At 43.8% G+C, this 20,524-nt stretch overlaps 1 protein-coding gene across 2 annotated transcripts; it reads left to right on the plus strand.

The window, feature by feature from the left end:
• Positions 1 to 11,968: 11,968 nt before the first annotated feature.
• Positions 11,969 to 17,048, plus strand: LOC128751519 (uncharacterized). Of its 2 annotated transcripts, XM_053852590.1 has the most exons (9): positions 11,969 to 12,185; positions 12,901 to 12,966; positions 13,041 to 13,135; positions 13,216 to 13,344; positions 14,203 to 14,266; positions 14,347 to 14,458; positions 14,543 to 14,629; positions 14,894 to 14,956; positions 15,042 to 17,048. In XM_053852590.1, the coding sequence occupies exons 2-8, from the start codon at positions 12,906 to 12,908 to the stop codon at positions 14,940 to 14,942; spliced, it is 597 nt and encodes a 198-aa protein (XP_053708565.1). In that variant the 5' UTR covers positions 11,969 to 12,185; positions 12,901 to 12,905; the 3' UTR covers positions 14,943 to 14,956; positions 15,042 to 17,048. The 2 variants fall into 2 exon arrangements, with proteins under 2 accessions (XP_053708565.1, XP_053708563.1); XM_053852588.1 differs by having other exon boundaries at positions 11,969 to 12,966.
• The last annotated feature ends 3,476 nt before the right edge of the window (positions 17,049 to 20,524 follow it).

The raw sequence follows: 20,524 nt of genomic DNA on the forward strand, positions 1-20,524 counted from the left end.
TCCCAAGTTTGAGTTAGCAGTTTGTTGCCTCGACCTCCATTTCTAACAATGCAACTGAGCTGCGCAAAGGTAGTTTTACTGCATCCACCGTTACTTTGTTCAATAGATGGCAACTGATTCAAACAGGTTCCATTGACTTTGACCATGTACTTCTCATATAGTATATTGGCTAAAGAACAATCTATATCCACGTGCTCACGGTTTAAAGTGCAATATTTGGGAGTGGAGTCGAATGCTTGGACCATGATGTTGTCAACAAATAAGTTCCTACGTTGGGCCTTTGCGTTACATGTTTTATTGTCGTCATAAATCCGTGGTTGATATTAAAAATGGACACAAACTATGGCACTTTCCTGGCTCAATCTAAATGTTGCTGTAGCTTTTCAATTGCAAACTTTCATTTTCTGTTATTTTTCTTGGAAAATTATTTTGTAGATTTTTCATTGTATTGTGTGATTTTATTGCCCTTTTTTTTTTTAATCGAAGGGGTGCAGTAAACCTTGCCTACCACCACACAGGTCTGGTACTTCACGCAAAATGTGACTTGGCTGTTACAGGCTTTTTGCTTGGAGGGCGCCCGATTCTCGACCGTAGCTTTGCCACCTGATGCCACCACATACCAGCGTAATCTGCCTGGCAAGCTACGGTCGAGAATCGGGCGTCCTTTTTTTCATGTTTTGCAGACGCCCTCCTAGCTAAAAACCTGCTGTCTTACCCCCCTCTCAAGTCGCACTCCAAAAGGTAGGTCAAGTTTGGTGGAGGCGGGTCTTAAGTTGGTGGAAAGTCAATATGGCGGTCCAGAGAAACAGAACTGTGGCCCTTTGTCAAACCTGGAAGTCTATCAAAAAGTGGGAAAAAAAGACTTGGACAGGACCCACGCCGGCTCTGGTTCCATCAAGTCCTTCAGAGGCGCTGTCCTCTTGGTGAGTAGCCACTTTTCCCTCTCCATGTACGTCATCCTAAAATCTGGGTTTTGGTTGACGCCACGCGGCTAGTTTAGATTTTTCAACCTCAGCGTTTCATGCGATGTTGCCTGAAATGTGACACTTGAAACGCACTAAAGCAGCTACCTTTTCCCCACGAACATCTCGTATCCTGCGGTTCCATATTGTCGCGAGTAACCCTGCCTTTGCGTTACCTTGCCATGTTATTCCGTCACAAAGGCAACTTTACGATTGTACCTTTACACCGGTCAGGAACCCTAGGTCCTGTTCCATTCTCGAGGGCCCTTGCTCCAAAAAAAAAAAAAAAAAAATACAATTAAAAATACAAACAATGAAATCAAGGGACGATATCATAGTATTTGAGTATTTTACATTGACCATATCTGGGCCAGCGTTCGGGTTCATCTCCCTGATCTGTGGCAAAACAAAACAAAAGCTGCGTTTATTTAACAATACAGCTCAGTGGAGTGTGAACAGCTACAGAAGGGTGGCCTCAACCAAACACCAGAGTGATAGACACAGGGACTTAACTGACATTTACTGAAGCAACACTGACAAAACCCCTCAAACGGCTGTCACCTCGCCGCCGGCTCGAAGTGTGAACAGCCCCGATCGCCTCTGAAGACAGGAGGCAGTCGATGGGCAAACTGTTCAAAATGAGCTATTTGACAGATTTTCTGCATAGTTTCTCATGAAGCGTCGCGTCCACGCTGCATGCTTGTGCTTGTTCAGAACCGTGCGCCGCATTTAGATTCACGTAGGGCTGAAGCTGGAGAATCAAAATCCCGATTGTTTCTGAAGGATTATCCCTAACAATGGCGAGCTTTAACTCAGAGCATGTAACTAGACACGGTCACCCTCAGCTCACCCAGCCGAACACTAAGACGTATGCTAGCGGCCAATGGCGAGAGGGGAAGAAGTGGAGAGAAGAAATACGAGGGTTGGGCGGGCGATGTGAGGAGCAGAGGACAGAACATGCTGAGAGAGTTGAACTATGTAGAGAGGCAGAAGTTGAACTGCAGGCCATGTTTCAAACTGAGAAGTTTGTTTTCTGACAGCGATCCTTCTCTGGAGATTGTGCTGGAAAACAGATTAATGATGCCTGTCCAACCAACATGTGAACTCGAGCTGCAGTTCATCCCAGAAAAACCGTCTCATATTCAGACCATTTCACAAAGTCCAACTTTAATCTTGGATTTGTCACCATAGATTATTTGTGTTTGGATAAAGCTCCCATTTCCGTCCTGCACTGGTCTGGCTTGTTTTTGTTTACTGAATCCAATGTGCCAAAACAGAAGATGAACCCATGTGACAAATAAATTCCCCTTCACTTTTTTGGCAAATGAACTCAGGAATAGCTGGAGGCTGAAACTGGAAAGGAGAGTGCACCAGTTCAGCTAAGGCGCTAAAGGCTAAATAGTAGCATCGATAACCTTGTTTTCTTTTCTCTAAAAGTGCGTTTGAGTTGGTTGCGAGCGCGAAGCCAAGTACTACCGTTCAATCGACTCAAATATAGTCTTGAATGAAGTGCTCATTGTTTAAAAGACAAAGAAGCGATGCACCTCAATCCAAAATAGGTGGCTCTGCGGCGTGAAGTCTTTTGCATTCCTCATTATTTTTAGCATCGCTGCACAAAACATAGCCACGTGTGGCAATTTAAAAAACAGGTTTGCTTTCTGGAATCACATGGCTGCCAGACTGCAAAGACAAGAGCCAGCCCTGTTGTTCTTCAACTGCTCAACATTCTCGGGGTGTCGCTTTGCCCGAGCCGTGGCTCACACGCTCCCAATGGTGCTCCCATTTGCTCCTCAGCTTCTCTTCTCTGGTGCTAACAATTGTGTCACGAACCAGAGCCAAAACCGCCTGCCCTGGGCACCGATCCAGAACCCAATACCAAAGTCTGAATTTAAGACTTCTAAGTGGGAAGAAACCAATGTCCCGATTTGACAATGGTACCACTGACACAAAAACGAGGACACTGATGTTTTTATACCCAATAGTATTCACCTACACAGATCCAATCTACTTACAATATTTTGTGTCAGTAATATTCAGAGTGCGATGACCTCGATCGGACCGCAGGTGGCAGTTGTGAGACACATCCACTTTAGACCCAATGACTCAACGTCATTGGAAAAGTATGTGTCGCATTTTGGCTACAGAAGCGGCTCTGAGGTAACTCAACAATGGTTTTGGCGGCAATTATGTTGGGTTGTTGCGACATCCGAACTGTGGACTAAGAACACTAACTGGAGTTGCATGGGTCCGGAATCATTTACTCATTGGTCAGTGAGAGTTCTCACATGAAAAGCGAAGTCTTTCGTTGGACGCCCTCTAAAGTAGACAAGCCATGTAGCCAGAGTGCGTGTGCGCTAGGGTTGTGTGTGGACAGCCTCTGGCAATATGATACAGGAGTGACGATATATGCGATATTTTGCGAGACTGTGAGTGCAGCAATGTTTGTTGTTAACTTGCTGTGTGTTAGCTATTAGCTACAAATGGCATGGCTCTTGTCTGTACTGCCTTTTCAATGCTGAGGGTGAAGGTCATAGGTTGCGTTTCCTCATGAGTCGGCGCAAAGAACTGAGTCATGACTGAGTTGTGTTCCACTTATCCAAGTCGGAAAAGAAGATAGCCATGTCCAACGGAAGCTATCATCACGCGTGGTTTTTCCACATGAAAAGATTTGTTTCTATTGCTTCAGTGAGTCACTTCTACTTTCTGTTTACATTTGGGGAAGTAAAACGGGTCTCTCCCAAGGAAGAATCATGGCGATACAGTGAGAAGCCTGAGGCAACATGCGTACCTGATGTTTCAAAATCACTTATAGAATCAAGAAGACCCAAAAATATGGAGTACCTTTCACTTACCTAGACGTTTCACATTAATATGGCTGCACTAAAATAGCTAATAAGACATTAAATATTTTGTTTTTGGTCCCCAAATTTTAGCGCAGAGCAGCCAGTAATTCCTGATCTATATACACAGTGCAACACACATCTATTTCAACACATTTTTTTCTTTCATATTTTCACAGTTTCCTGTATCTCTGGTTAAGCTGCATGAATGTTTAAGTTTAATGTGAAGCTTTAGTGGTCTCCAGTAATTGAAAACATTGCCTTCCTCTCCGCCCCCGGCTCCACGAGTCATTCAGCCCCCACCTGAGTGTTGTCAGGGAAGTTGCCTCCGATATGAAAACAGGGGTCATGGTTTTGTCATGAACTCGGCCGGAGCACTTTGAAACACTGGCATTAGAGAAGGACTGTAGAGAACAATGAGGAAACAGAGAGGGATGAAAGACAAGAAGTATGGAAGTGGGGAGATAGAGAGACGCTCGTATCAATCCACACAGACACTGCTCTGTGTTTTCTCACTGGAGCAGAGAAGATCCGGTTTAAATGAAGCGAATCACTGCGGCCCTTCTGTCTCGGTGACAGGCAGCAGTCAACATAGTCCTGCATCAGAAAACAGCAACATATGCTGGTGAAGCAACTACCTCTGCACTGTGCACAGGAGGTCAGAAAATATTTCATCATTTAAGATCACAAACGTCGCAACGGCAATCGACAAAATGTGTAACACTGATCGTTACAAATTGCTTTGCTTAAATATATTCACCACAACTTTTCACCTTTTCCTGAATCAGGTTGAAAGTAGCGAGACAACAGCACCCTCTTGCGTCAAATAATTGAACTGCAACTGCACAACGTGTATTTCATTAGATTCGTCTTTTATTCGTGGGGAAACCGTTTTACACTGTGACACACTTGAAGAAAAAAAAAGAATATATGAGTATGATAAGAAAAATATGATGAATATGAATGTGATATGATACATATAAATATGATAATATATATATATATATATATATATATATATATATATATATATATATATATATATATATATATATATATGTATATTATAAGACCTCGTAACACGCCGACCCAAGATCGAAGACTGGAAATGACATGAAATATAAGCGATCTGATGCACTTCACAAGACGTTTCTTAATGGCTCATTACTGAACAGAAAAACGACGAACAACTGCGCCGAACTTGGACCAGTTCCACACGATCACGCGCTATTCGGCCAAAATTCCCCCTCATAAAAAAACGGCTGTACTGAGCCAATCACGTCCGTTCACTCCCAGATAGGCAACAGTGGGCAGCGCAGAGCACTTCGAATTGCGACACTTGAGGATGACTATAGACTACTGTCCTTCCAAATATAGGACGACACGAAGGTAAGTGATGTCACGAGGTCGCTTTAAACGGAGCGGTGTATCTGCTCTGCAGGCTGTGAACTCTGCAGATAGTTGTGAAATAAAATCGAACTTATGGCTTTAAAACCTCGGCAGCGAGCGTCAACTACCGCATTCCTGCATTCGGCGAGGAAAAGTACACTTCAACCTCGTGAATGAAGGCAAACACGAGCTCCTTTGCTCATGTAGCTATGCGACTTTCCAGCTGATGTAAGATGAAATCAGTTCAGCGTGTGTCACTGCAGGACCCGGAACAGCTAAGAGTGTCTCTGCGCATGTGCAGGACTATTGCGCAATCGATGGCGTCACTATTGTCCCGCCACAGGATCGTAGAACGTCTGGACTGTCAGAGGGTTTTCACGGCGCGTCATCAAACCCCCTTCCAGTTTTGCGAAGGTGAAATGAATTGACACCCCAAAACAACCCGTGTGTTGACTATATCCTCATGACTTTGTGCCGGATAACAACGAGCACCTCGTAGACCACACACAGTTGAGATTCATGAATTACTACTGTTCCTTTATTTCTAACTACTGAAGATGTACGTATGTGTCGTCAATTAACATTTTGTGGGACACTGACATCTAGTGGTATTTTTTGCTAACTGCACTACGTTAACGACGTTTTTTATGTCATTGATGAATGAGTTTATTGTATTTGGGGAGTACATTAATGACCTACCATTAAGCTTTATTGACCCATGATTTCAACTCGTTTTCTTTGAAAAAGGCTGAAACAACGGTGCATGTTGGTCTCCGCCAGGGCTGCCCTTTGTCACCGGTTCTGTTCATCACTTTTATGGACAGAATTTCTAGGCGTAGCCAGGGGTCGGAGGGGATCCGGTTCGGGAACCACAGAATTTCATCTCTGCTATTTTGACGATGTTGTTCTGCTGGCCTCGTCGGACCGGGATCTTCAGCATGCGCTGGGTCGGTTTGCAGCCGAGTGTGAAGCGGCCGGGATGAGGATCAGCACCTCCAAGTCTGAGGCCATGGTTCTCGACCGGAACACGGTGGTTTGCTCTCTCCTGGTTGGCGGAGGGTTCTTGCCTCAAGTGGCGGAGTTTAAGTATCTCGGGGTCTTGTTCTCGAGTGAGGGAAAAAGGGAGCGTGAGATTGATTTGGGTTGGTGCAGCGGCAGCAGTGATGCGGTCGCTGTATCGGACCGTCGTGGTGAAGAGAGAGGGCGCACCCTTAGAGATAGGGTGACGAGTTCGGTCATCCGGGAGGAGCTCGGGGTGGAGCCGCTGCTCCTCCACATGGAGAGGAACCAGCTGAGGTGGCTGGGCATCTGATCCGGATGCCCCCTGGATGCCTCCCTGGGGAGGTGTTCCGGGCATGTCCTACTGGGAGGAGACCCCGGGGAAGACCCAGGACTCGCTGGAGAGATGATGTCTCCGGTCTGGCCTGGGAACGCCTCGGGATCCCCCGGGAGGAGCTGGAGGAGGTTTGTGCGGATCAGGAAGTTTGGGCTTCCTTGCTCTGAATGCTGCCTCCGCGACCCGACCCCGGATTAGCGGCAGAAGAAGGTGAAGGTGAAACAAAAAATATATGACTTTTCACAAATGATTTTCTTTGCAATACAATTGCATTGAGACACAAAACAAGGGACACAAGTTTCATTTACAAGGTGCTATTCAATCTTTCCTTGAACCAATGTGTTTAAGATGCCTTTTTATTTCATTTGCTACTCGCTCTCTTGTTTCTCACCCACAATCTTTTGCATGTTGTCCTCCTCGGTCTTCACCAACTTTTCCTGCGGCACTTGTTTATTTATTAATCTTCAGAAACAACCTTTTGTCACCGTGCACAGGGTAAATTTTCAGTCAGTCTCCATTGCCGGACCTATGAAAAACACAATAGGTATTACTCTAACCTCTTAAGATAAATGGTCTAAACATGGAAGTAGAAATACTGAGTGAATTGCCTACAATGGCTCAACTGAGAAGCCAGGTGATATAATAGTTACTCAAACGCTATATAATGTGTCATGTAACACGTTTGCAAGGTATCAGAGGATTTAAATAAACATTCATTCATTCATAAATCACCATAAACTATGTTTCTGCAGTTCGCTATTGGCAATTTATCTGGTTGTTATTGCAGATCTATAAGCAAAGTGTGACGATCAGATGACCTCCCTGAGGAGTATAACACTGACATCATCAGCGACAACCATCACTAAACTGTTCTCACTGCGCTGAGGTCAGCGTAGCTGAGGATGGAGTAACCTTGTTGCTTCCAAGCCTCCACCTTCACGCAGCAGATCAGGCTCGGCACAACACCACAGACAGAGCAACACACTGCAATTACATGAGTAGATTAGTTTAATTATGGAAATGATATTGAGTTGCACCTCGATTTGGTTCCAAGTCTCTGCATCCCTCTCACAGACTCCATCTTCATGGCGAGGAACTCTTGAGACTGGCCACTAAACAATGCATTCATAATCTTCATACATGTCACACATTCGTACGTGACACAATAGTGCACGGAGATTTGAAAATAAAAATTGACCACACTCTAAATTTAGGACTATTATAGCTGAAATCTTGATCGTAGTGAATAACATACAGTAAAATGAGAGCGGAAATAACGGTACATAAGTCTCTCTCTGCAGCGCCTCTTTCGTAGCCACCGGGGAATTACGCTAGTTACGTAAGTCAAGAGCACAGGAGCTGCGCACACTTTACGCATGTTTTACATATCCACACAGCGCACTGTCGGGAAGTTGCTGGCGCAGTAAGTTTCTGTCCCGTTATATATGTTGTTAACAGTTAACATACATTGGTATTTCATTTCCGAGTATTTCTCATTTGAATCTAATACCATGTGCTTATTTTTTGGATGTGACATGCATGACTTTATTTTTTTTAGCCCGAGAAAACTGTTATCTCGTGATAATGCGTATCTCGAGATCATTTTTCATCTCAAGAAACGATTACTTCCTGTAACCTCTATGTCTCCCGTGGCTTCGTAACTGTTCGTCAACGTTGTCATTCACTGTCTGCAAGTCAGAATATTCAAAAAGTCTGTGCAGCAAAGTCTGTGCACTTTTAACACTCTGATCAAGTGGCTTCTACTCAAAATAATACCACATGTGGCATGCGTGACTTTATTTTTTTTTCTCCCTACATAACAACAACGAGATACAAATTATCTCGAGATATTTTTTTTTTATCTCGGGATGAAAAAAATAAAGTAGGGCCCTATAAAATCCGTTTTATTTTTCCCAAATTCCGTTTTTTTTTCTGTTTTAATTCTGAGAATTCCGTTTTTTTTCTGTTTTAATTATCATCGTAGTACCAAAAAAGACAATGTACACAAATTGAATTTAAATTAACTTAAATGTATTGAGGTCACAATGCAAACAACATAGTTCCTCAATACTGCAACGTGCATTAAAGTGCAAAAACAAATGTATTAATGAATGACAGTCAATTTAACTGTCACTGGCTTGTCATGAAGCAACATTGTTAACATAACTTAATTTAACCAGTAGTTTGCAAGCTCCATGTTAGTAGGAAGGGGGTCCTTTGAAACACACTGTTCACTGAGCTCTGGTGAGGGGTTAGCCATGTATACACAGATTCAGTTGAATAGATATATGAATGGGCTCTTGGGAATAAAAAAAAAAGATAATATCAAGAAGTATATATTAGAACTGATGAATTTCAGGAACTAAGTTTTGGTTGTTTTATTGTCACAGGTAACATGGATCTTGTGGTGGTGTCCCTTTTGGCCCTGAGTGTGCTTCATGTTGGCGACACAAAAGGCAAGCGATTTATGTTTCTTTTATGTTTTCATTAATGTGTCAAGCGTCTTGCTGTCTTTAAGTTTGCTCTCCAATCTGCTTGCTTCACAGAGAACAAATCTGTTTCCTGCAGAGAGATCAAGGTGGACAGCGGCTACATCTATAAGTACCAACATTGCGAGGGGAAAATAAGGGCTTATTGGAACGTGAGTATCAAGACGTTGCATTGCGTGAAGTCGATCGTTGGAAAATTTCAAACGTTCCAACAGACCCACTACGCCATTGCCGAACTTAACAACGGACACCTTGAGAAGACTGAGGACGTGGTGAACATGACCGACTCTTACATCATCACCAGGGAGTGCAAAGCGCTGCTCATGGAGTTCAAGTTAGTCAATGTGAGTCACTTTTTTATTCACTCATCGAAAATACAGTCATTTAACAAATGTGGTTTGTGGTTAGCGATAGTTAAGCATTGAGTAACCCACAGAATTCGAGAAATTGAGCTCACGAGTAATGACTAGTAATGTGGTGCTTGCAAACATCCCCACCTTTCGGAACAACAGCACTTCAGTAACTGTTATTGTGAGTCACTGATCAGAGGGTTCAGAGAGAGTTTTACAAGCAACGCAAGTGCAGGTTGTTGCCTGGTAACTTACTTGTCTTCAGTGACCTTTGACTTTGGTCTTGAAAGGTCCCTGAATATCAGATTTGGTACAGCATCAGCACGACCCAGACCGACGGCAGCTCAAGCTATTGGCCCTTCGGTAAGCGAAACAGGAAGTGGTGTCATTTGAAACGGAACGTCTTCACAACCGTGTCTTCCACTCAGTGCTCCCAGGGATCGTACTGGTCATTGTCATCGGAATTGGAATTTCAATACGTGTTCATTACCGTCGCTGGGAGAAAGCCCCCAAGTGAGTCAACGACAAGTGCCGCCTGAGAGTCGACATAGTCATCCACGGACTAATGTTCATGCATGTTTTTCCATTAGGAACCGAGGCGCCAGCTTTCTTGAATATATTGATGACATGAAACGCAGATGTGCTCCTTCGAACAGTGCGAGGTCAGTTTGTATTTTAAAGGCTTAAATGCTGGACATCACTTTGGTGCCGTCAATACTTGAAGTACTTCAAACTGAAGCAAACAAAAATGACGTTTTGTAATGATCAATTTGTATTCATTGTCAGCAGAATAATAATTACATAGAATAACAGAAACACGTATGTATGTTATGTAACCGAGTTTCACTTTGGCATGGAACCTTGACTATATTTACATGACAAAATGTCATCAAAAAAATAATAATACATGAAAATAATGATGATAGTGGCATATAATATAAACAAAAAAAACCTTGCATATGTTGAGATCATCCAGTCTCTTGCCCTGTTTCATGCAAATGAGTCTATTTAATCGATACCCGAGGTATTAGGATGAGCGTTGCTACACGGTTGAAGTGCCTTGAGAGTACTTTCTCACATCTGTCCGTCTTAACAGAGTAAGGACACGCTGCATGTTTTGACCTGGGGAAACCCTGGTACCAGAATGTTAGCGTCACTAGAGGTCTCAGAATGAGGTCTTCTGCAGTGTTTAGCTCGAGTCACGTTCTCGCGCACACATCCATCCTTGCACTCAAAAATCATTGAAATTTTACCTCTGTTTCTTCAGTACGGATGACGATGAGCCAAAACAAATGTGTGACCTGCCTTGAGCCCTCCATCTGACCTTTGAGCCAGTGAGAAAAAAAGCACTTAAAAAATACTTTTTGACATTGATTTTCATTGTTCACAGCCTTATATGATTGTGTGTGTGTGTGTGTGTGTAGGAAACTGACGTGGAGTTGGGAAGTGGCCAGAAGAAGAACCAACCTAGACATCTTCATTATATTTTATATTGTGCTGCGGTTGGCACTAGAACTTATGTTTAAATATTCATGCTATTCACTAACAAACCATACTGCATTAACTATGTAACGGGGTGTAAATATTGCATGTCACTCAATGTATGACGAAACTAAAATATTGTCACGTCGTCGCCTTCAGTTCTGTCGGTTAGCGGTGTACGACCAATCATTTCCTCCACCATCGTCGCCAGCGGTCGCCCCGAACCGATGGGACCACCCGAGGCCTTCGGCTACTAGCACCAGCACCACTGTTGAACTTGGACTTGAAAGAGTGACAATAGGCTGCAATTGAGAGCCATTTGTTCTCAGGAGAATGGGTTTATCTTGTGTTGTAGTTGAAGAAAGCGGGCGACAAGGTGAAGCTAAAAAAAACCCTTCCTTTTCATGATATTGCCAGCTATCACGGAGCAAGGCTTTGCTATGAAAGTTTCACTTTTCATGTCTATGTATCGCTGCGGTTAAGGGTGTTAAAGGTCACCAAACTGCTGGATTTAGCAGAGCATATGAGGAGCTTCCAGAGGGATCAAGTGTGAACAGCAAGCATTATGTTTTTGGAGATTTGCAGTGCCGTTGAATTGCGGCATTTTTATCCTAAAATTTTTAATCAAAATTTCAGGCTCGTGAGTTTGATATTTACAGACAGTTTGGTGGCTTATCTTGCATTCTTTGGACGATTGTTGTTGTAATAATTGTGCATTCTGAATAATACTATAAAGCAGGCCTTATTTTTTATTTTTTAAGTTGATCATTTGTGTTCTTGAGTATTATCTTGAATCGTTTATATGAATCATTGTGTTGAAGATAACACTGTGGGTTGGCTGCCAAGTGACTGTATTGAGGAAAAGCTTCTTGTTTTCTGACCCAGCTGATGACCCCATGGATCACGGGGGAAAAAGTCATTACAATGTTATGATTCCATCTGATCTTATCTGTTTGAGTGCGAGAATAAAGTGCTGAAAGAAGTTGCTGGTGTTGTATTATATTGTGGCGTATTGGGGAAGGCAGAGTTGAGAAGTTTCCCCCAGGACGCCGTCGTGTGGCGTTTGTCTAGGTATTTCCATCTTGGGTGCGCGTGCGCTGTGACGTGATTCCCGTTTGGAACGACGCCCTCAAACCTTAACGCACGCACAGGTTGGGCTCGCGTGAGCTCAGACCGACTATCGAGGTCCTCAAAAGTTGCTGTTAAGAGTCTAAAACGTTGACGAATAGCGTTAGATCTTATCTTAAACGAGGGCAGCCGCGTCGAGATTGCTTTACTTCTGAGTGACATTCCAACACCTTCCGCTTCTTACAAAGTCGCCGGCTCCGCCAACACCGGTGAGTGGAGTGAAACGCGACGCGGTGTCAGAGTGTCAAAACAGAGCGGGGTGGTTATAAGCTTGTGGAGGGATCTCGCAGCTATGCATCCGGACAGGAGGTAAACTCTCAGAAACACAACATGACACACGTTCCTGAAGAGCTAAGAGCTAATCTTGGTCACTTCCTGAGGGGGTTGCCACTCTGAAACTTTCCCAAATTACGAAAGAGTCGTATCAGTCTATGCAAATATCTGTTCCATTATCTTTGAAGTGACGGATGCAAATCCCTTATTACCGTAGAAGATGTGCTCGGGTGAAGTTTTACTCACTTTGTATTGTGCAGATCTTACACCTTTTTTTCAATTTTAATTCATTTCTTTATTGTGAATCTTTTCAAGTGATTTGTCTTCATACCCAAAAGCGGATATTCAATTGTTGTGTTGTAGTAGATTATCAGTCAAATACTTCTTCAATGGTGTGACAGAGTACACATGATGAGTGTTGTAGTTGAGTCCATTATTATAAAAAAAAAAGAAGAGAAAAAGGACGGGAGGAACCAGGAAATGACTCACAAGACTCACTTGTGGCAGGACAAGGAGCACAAGCAGCACTGTGTGAAAGAACTTCAGTTTGTGCTCATACCACCGGTATAAAAACTGGAGCTTGCTAAAATAACTTGACAGTAGTGGAGGGGTTTTGATGAATAACTATGATGTTTTTCTTTTGTGTTGCAGGTAGCATGGGCCTGCTGGCCTCTTTCATTTTTGCCCTGAGTTTGTTTCATGTTGGAAACACCACAGGCAAGCAATTTTATGTATTAATATTCCACCTGTCGTGCTGAGTCAGTTTCTTAAATATTTGTTTTGCTTTACAGAGGTTAGACATGTTTTCTGTGAGGATATCAAAGTGGATGGAGGTTACAAATATGAGTACACACCCTTTGAGGGCAAAATAAGGGCCAATTGGAATGTGAGTGTTCAGATGTTTTATCAGTACACAAAGGATTCAGTTGGTTTAATGTTGTGAGACGCTTTCGCATCTGCCAACAGACAAACACGCCCATTGCTGAACTGAATAACGGAGAGCTCGATAAGACTAAGGATGTGGTGGACATGACTGACTCTTACATCATCACCAAGGAGTGCAAAGATCTGCTGATGGAGTTCAAGAAAGTCAATGTGAGATGCTTTTTTAATTGAAGCTTATTCAAGAGATCTATTGAAATGCAGTTCATTTTGATAACCCTGTGGAAATGTTGCTGGTGTTATGATGATATCCCACGAACCTGAATAGATTCTAACAGCCTGTAGCTACTAGTGATCAATGTTCCCTCTAATTTTTCATGTGTCTGAGCAAACCCACAAACTCTATGAGCGGTCACCCGGACCACTGTGAGCGACCCGCCGTCGGCTGTGTCTGTAATAGTTTAGAATAGCGTTGAAATATTTAAAAATTTATTTACAATTTGTGTAATTCACATTGAGGAATGGAACGTGTGAAATTTTATATATGTATTTTTTTAAATTGTATATTACACACACACACACACACACACACACACACACACACACACACACACACACACACACACACACACACACATATGTATATATACTGTATATGAAACATATAAACTAACTCTAGTCATTGAAGGCACATTAGACCATTGAGGGCATTGGATATCAAAGAACTTCTGCACCGAAGGACCTATGGAAACTGCCGGTTAAGGACACAGCGCAGTCAGCACTTGTTGCTCTAGTGTCGTAAAGCTTTATGTCTTGACGGCAAGAAGCCCTGTGTTCCAGAAATTGTGGAATAATTTATATTCAATTCAGGATTCATTTTTGTTGCATACAGTAGATATTTTGTGCTGAGATCGCTGAGATCGTGTCAGCTGTGCGCAATTGCACACGCGCGCAGCTAGTGATGTAACTTGTGAGTTTGCCGGTTAATGCTACAAGCAGCCAGGTCCATGTTTCCCAGTTCTGTCCCATTTTAACTTCACTCTCTCCCTCTCTTGTTCCCGCTCTTGAAAGGCCCTTATGTTCCCAATTGAATACAAAGTCAATTCCACCAAGGGCACTTCTCACACGGACACATGTAAGTCGTAGTAGGTGGTACAGTTTTCACTGAAACAGGAAGCAAAGAGTCTTCAATGTCTTGTGATGTTGTCCTTACAGCTGGGTTTTCATGGCAATTACCCGTGGCAGTTGGAGGTGGAATTGCACTTGTCATTTTGTCACTTGTCATTGGAGTTGTTTCATATTACTGTTGGTGGAAGAGAGGCGCGAGGTGAGGCCTTTTCATGATCTCACCATTTCATGACTTCACCACCTACAATCTGAGCGCTAACATGCTTGCTTGGTGTTCCATCAGTGGAAGGGACTTTGCTGGATATGTTGACTTCTTGAAAACCAGGTGTCAGGAGCTGTGCGCTCGCCGACAACGTGAAAGGAGGAGCCGGTTTGTATTTTCACAGATTTTTGCGTGATGAGTGGGGGGGAACTTGATACCAGTTTTGATACGTCAAAGGTAAAACAAAAAAAATATAATAATAATAATTCAAGTGTCCAGAGTTGACTCTAAAATCTTAAGTTTAGTTGCACTAAACTGGACTTCTCTTTGTTTCAGTCTTTCATAAAACATTTGATAGAACGCTAACAACAAGCGACCTCTTACTACAGTTGTGTTCGATCTTTAATAACTTTCACTTGCTTGTGTTTGTAGATGTAATGATGGCGGGCCAAGTGAACGTGACCCTGCCTTGACCCCTTGACCTTTGCCGAGCCAGTAAGCGGAAATGTTTCTCAGATACATTCTTACTCTTCACTGAGGTAATAGTGCATCTGTATGAAGCGTATTTTTCTGTGCGCAGGTCACTGACGCGGAGTTAGGATCTGGCCAGAAGAAGAACCAGCCAACAGAATCTTATAATATATATATTTATATAGATATAAAACTCAGGGTTTCCCGCGGCACTTGGTCGATAAGATCTCCGACTTGCCCACGTCACTACACCACACCCATGTAGATTTTATTGGACATATTATAATATTCTGCCCCTAATTCGTCGTAACGTGATAGTCGTAGCTGCTCACCCCGCTAGCGCTGACTGCTAACTTGACACACGTCCACAATTGAACCTCAAACTGAAAGTGACAGAGCATGGTCTGTGGCATTATGAACATGGTGCCACGTAGGTGCTTCACTATTCCACAGGTTTGTTGGCCTCCGTCTTGACCAAGCGGGAAACCCTGAATCTTATATGATTTTATACTGTGCTGTGATTAGCACTAGAACTTCAATGTCTGCTGACTTTCAAAGCTATGTACTCATACTTTTCATGTGCGTTTTTGTGGGGAGAGGGGGTGATTTTTCTGTCTTATACAGTGCTACCTCGGTTTTCGAACGTCCTGGCCTTCAAACAAATCGAAGTTCAAACACAAATTTCGAGATTTTTTTGCTTCAGATTTTGAACAAAAATCCAGAACTCAAACGTCCCCAAAAAAGCCGGAAAAAATGTGCGCGGACCGATCAGCTGACCCACGACGTGCTTTGTTGTGTATAACGCAGCCTCTGTATGCAGACGTGTCCCGTTAGCTACATTTACTGACTGTTTTTTCTTCACATTGAGGTGTAAAACCTTTCCTGTCTCCGCACTGGACTGTGGTAGAGTGTCACAGGTGCTCGCTCTCCACACTCCAGGCTTTGATGTCCTGTTGTGGGCTGGAGCTGGGACAGGGATGAGGTGAGTCTGGGACAGAGCATGACTTGGTTTATGACTTTGTCACAGCCAAACTGCACAGAAGCGCACATTCAGAGCTGGACACGCACCGGGCACCTCTTCCCTTCTGGAGAGACGTCACTCACTCGGCAACCCCTCCCACATGCAGCGGCCACACACATAGAGGAACAGCGCACCTGCAGCAGACACTCTACATTCACTCCTACAAAAGACTATTTTAAGGCTTGGAACACATAATTTCTTTTTCCATTCATTGTAATGGGAAAAATCTATTCAGATTTCGAACAATTCGCTTCTTGAATGGCCATCTGGAACGGACTGTGGTCGAGAACCGAGGTACCGCTGTAATTTCAACTGAAAGCAGAGACCACTGTGCAAGTGGGCGGTCGAAAGAGACCAAAGACGGCAGGGTGGTTGGTCGGAGTATTTCCCTGCAATGGTAGATGAAGTGGGACAGATACGAGAGCGGAGAAACGGCGACCTAACCAGAAAAACGGTTGTGTTAATGGTCAAACAATGATCAGCGTTCGTGCAGAATGTTCCGTCAGGCATTTGTCAAGCACCCAGTGAAGTTTGCAAGTTTGCATTGCGTCACTAACCAGAATGCTACTCGGGATCGGAGCTGGAATGAGGACATCTAATCCACCATGTCGAGACCGGTGAGAAAGGAATGAGCAACACTCCAAACAAGACAGAGTCCCAAGTGTGAAAAGCATCTTTGAATAGACTGAACTGGAGGTCCAGATTGATATATCGCCCTGCCTTGAGTCTTAATCTTAATCCCCAACTAATCCCAAATAAGTCTCAATATTCTGTTTTTAAATAACAATATATTCTGTTTTTAAATAACAATATTCTGTTTTTAAAAAAGGTGGATGTGACAAAGTGTTTTAAATGTCTTTTTTTACTGTTTTGACAAACATGTTCAAGTAGGTGGGAATGATTTCTTTTTTCGAAGCAGACATGTATTGTTCACTTATTCTCTGTTCCTTGGTTTGTCATGTTTCTTCTTGAACATTAATCAAATATATTCATCTGTTTATTGAGGATAAAAGTGTGGACTCAGACCAAAAACATTCTCAATGGTTCTAACCTTCCTGCTCTTATGTGTTGTTTGAGTGCAACAATAAAGTGAGAAGCCACCAAATGGCGTCTGGTGTTGCTCTGAACTGCACATGGCCTCCTGCAGAAGCAGCAAGAAGGGAAGGAGGGTCATTTCACATGCACGGAACATTCAAACCAGCTGCCTTCCAATGATCTGCGTGCACTGAAATCACACCCATTTCGGTTTTCTCGCAGAACAATAACTTGCGCTCCACAAACCTACAGATCTGTTAGGTTGTAGCATTGGCGAGAGAGAGGTAGGAAGGAAGGAACCTCAGCCCCCCTGCAGTGGGGGTGAGAGTCTGGTTACAAACCAGTGCTGCGACGTGTGGCTTTTGTTCTGAGACGCGGGGAGGAACTTAAGAGCCTTGTCTCGTGCGATTCGCAGTTATTTAGCGGTGAGTTAACGGCCACGACATTTCCTGAATTTCCATGAATGAAGTTGAATTGATTTACGGGTCACTGCTAACTGCAAAGAAAGCTATTAAAACGGACTGTTTAGCAACTTTAGTGATGAGTCGCTGTTTTTTTTCCAACGGATATTTAGCGAAATTTGAACACATTTTATGTTTATTTTATGTTAAGTTGCTTTGTGTTTGAGGTAAAACAAATATTCAAGTGTTATTATGGCTCCAGGAAAATGTACTGCACGTTTAGAAAAGTTCAAGGAAGTGCCGGTTTTCTTTAAGATGTGTAAAGTAAAATGAAAGTAAACTGGTTGATTCAAGTTTTTGATGATCACTCGATGGTCCCAGGACACATGGAGCTTGCGGTGGTTGCTCTGGCTTTGAGTTTGCTTCATGTTGGAGACACCGAAGGTGAGTCATACAGCCTTGTGTCTTGCTGTCTTTCACTGAGCCTGTTTATTAAATCTTGGTTTTGTTTCTCAGAGATTAGATCTGTGTCCTGTGAAGATATCAAAGTGAATGGAGGCTACAAATATGAGTACACACCCTTTGAGGGCAAAATAAGGGCCAATTTGAACGTGAGATTTCAGATGTTTTATCACACTGAGTAGATAAAGGATTCAGTTGGTTTTCTATTGTGAGATGGTTTCATATGTTCCACCAGACCAACTCGCCCATTGCTGAACTCCATGACGGGCAGCTGGACAAGACCGAGGATGTGGTGGACATGACTAACTCTTACGTCATCCTCAGGGAATGCAAACCTTTACGCATGGAGTTCAACAAAGTCAATGTGAGATGCCGTTTTTTGTTCCTCTGTATGAGTGTGCATACAGTAGTTTACTTGCTCCCTATTGACTTATAGGTTTAGCCTCTTGTTTAGAGACTGTTTTCTTGACAGGATCAGGAATCGGTCATTGAATACCAAGTCACTGCGACCCAGGCTGACCCTGCGCGCTCCGGAGGGGTTTCACCGCGTCTTGCAATGTGGTGTAAGTGGAACTGAGCCTCCACAATGTTCCCTACAAGCAGTGAGGAATAATTCAGTCTTTCAGTTGTTTTGAAATGTCTTTTCTACCTTGCAGTGCCTATGTTACTGGTCATTCCCGTCGGATTTTTGAATGTGGAGTGGACAGAAGGCGCGAGGTGAGGCTTTTCACGTTTTCTGTTTGACCTATAATACAGGGTGAAACATCAGGGTGAAAGCTATGTTTTATATTTACGATTTTCACACCAACATATTGCAAATTTTACAGCATGTCATTTTGGATCCCGTGGGTCTTAAAAAGGCTTGAGAACGTTTTTATTGAGATGATGTTTTTGTGGTGCAGGACTTGGAGTTAGGATCTGACCGGAAGAGGAACCATTGAACAGACATCTTATAATGTGACCTGCAATTCGAGCGCTACCAAGAGGCTAACAAACAAAAGCTGACCGGAGCGATCCGCAGGCGGAACCAATGCTAATGGAGTGTATTGTTTTGGACAAGCAGTACTGCAGTCGAGGGCCGTAGCTTTCGGCAGCTACTCGCGCACCTGGATTACTAGACATGCAATCGCTGAAAAGAGGAAGCATCATGTTCTGAGGCGACATTCCAGTATTTAGCAAGTCTTGAGGGAAAGTGACGTTGTGAGTTTGATCTGTTTATTGAAAACGGAATAAAAAATGTAATAGCATTTTAAACATTTTGTGCTTTGGGTTCTGATTTATTTTGTTTTATTCATGGGAATAGTGCATTTATCATACAGTATTAATATTATTCATTGTTTGTGCTACTAATAAAGAAGATATTCACAGATGCATGAATGCTGAATGAGGGAGTGTGGCTGAGTGTGTGTGGGAATTTCAAGTTGCAGGTGGAGTCCAAAGACGAGAGTGAACCACACTGGAGGAACAAACATTGGAACTTGTTAGGGGGTCAAAGGTCAGATGGAGGAGGCTGGGAAGTACCATCTTCTCCAGAGCTGGAAGGAGCTGGTTCTGATAAGACCCACCGGGGTCCGGAACGGGGGAGCATGCCTTGTGGTTGTTGCCATGGTTACAAGGGAGCCAGCGACCAGGACTGGTGTCAACATCGGAGGACCAATCGGACGAGGACGGAGCCCACGTAGAGAAAGGTTTGTGTATAAAGGGTCAAGACCTCAGACCTCAGTTTTTTGTCACACTACCGGACTTCTGCAAAGGCTAAGTCAGGCGTAGTTGCTGACCCAGAATTCTGATGTAACTTCTTGGTAGTCATTCTCATTCTCTCTCTCTCTCTCTCTCTCTCTCTCTCTCTCTCTCTCTCTCGGAGTGCATGCTGGGAGCGAGGTGCGTGAGTGGGTGTCGTGAGCGAGTGGATTTCTCGTACTTTATTTCATTTTGTATTCATCAATAAATAGTAAATTCACGGGTGTATTGTTTATAGATCACATTAGCGTTTCACTTTGGTGTCTTTCTGTGGGCTGTTTGGTGGGTTACGGGTTTGAACTCCTGGTGTGGGCGTCTCGCCGGCCGCGTGGCTCACGCCATGGCTAGCCCGGAGTTCAGATCTCTAACCCGCAAACACGGGATAAAAGTCACTGCCACTTTCCCCTGCAGCGTGGAGGACATTAGTCTGGCTGTGGGGGAGAAGGTCGGGCACAGCAGCATAAGATCGGCTGCTCGGATGAACAGTGGCGTGGTTATATTCCTGGACCGGGTGGATAAGGTGAACCGTGTGGTGGAGTCGGGAGTCGCCGTCAACGGCTGCTTCGTGACCGTGCAGCCGCTTGCGCTGCCGGCCACGAAGATAGTTCTTTCCAACGTCCCTCCCTTCATCACTGATGAGTTTCTGACCAAGGAGCTGTCCAGACATGGGAAAGTGGTGTCACCGATCCGTAAGATCCTGTCTGGATGTAAGTCTCCGCTGCTGAAACACGTCGTGTCTCACCGCCGACAGCTCTACATGATACTCAATAACCGGGGAGAGGAGCTCAACCTCCGATTCCTGGTGAGAGTAGATGATTACGACTACACGATCTATGCCAGTTCGGCGGTGATGAAGTGTTTTGGTTGCGGAGAGGAGGGACACACGGTGGGCTCCTGTCCGAACCGCGGTGAGCCACACACACCTGGTCCAAC

This window comes from Synchiropus splendidus, chromosome 19 (genome assembly GCF_027744825.2).
Source record: "Synchiropus splendidus isolate RoL2022-P1 chromosome 19, RoL_Sspl_1.0, whole genome shotgun sequence".
Lineage (NCBI taxonomy): Eukaryota > Metazoa > Chordata > Actinopteri > Syngnathiformes > Callionymidae > Synchiropus > Synchiropus splendidus.

Excerpts from the sequence above, each read along its gene's own strand:
- LOC128751519 (XM_053852588.1), top strand. The coding sequence starts at position 12,876 with ATGATGTTTTTCTTTTGTGTTGCAGGTAGCATGGGCCTGCTGGCCTCT. Across the intron at positions 14,459-14,542 it reads TGGTGGAAGAGAGGCGCGAG|TGGAAGGGACTTTGCTGGAT; the intron begins GTGAGGCCTTTT and ends GTGTTCCATCAG. Across the intron at positions 14,630-14,893 it reads CAACGTGAAAGGAGGAGCCG|ATGTAATGATGGCGGGCCAA; the intron begins GTTTGTATTTTC and ends TTGTGTTTGTAG.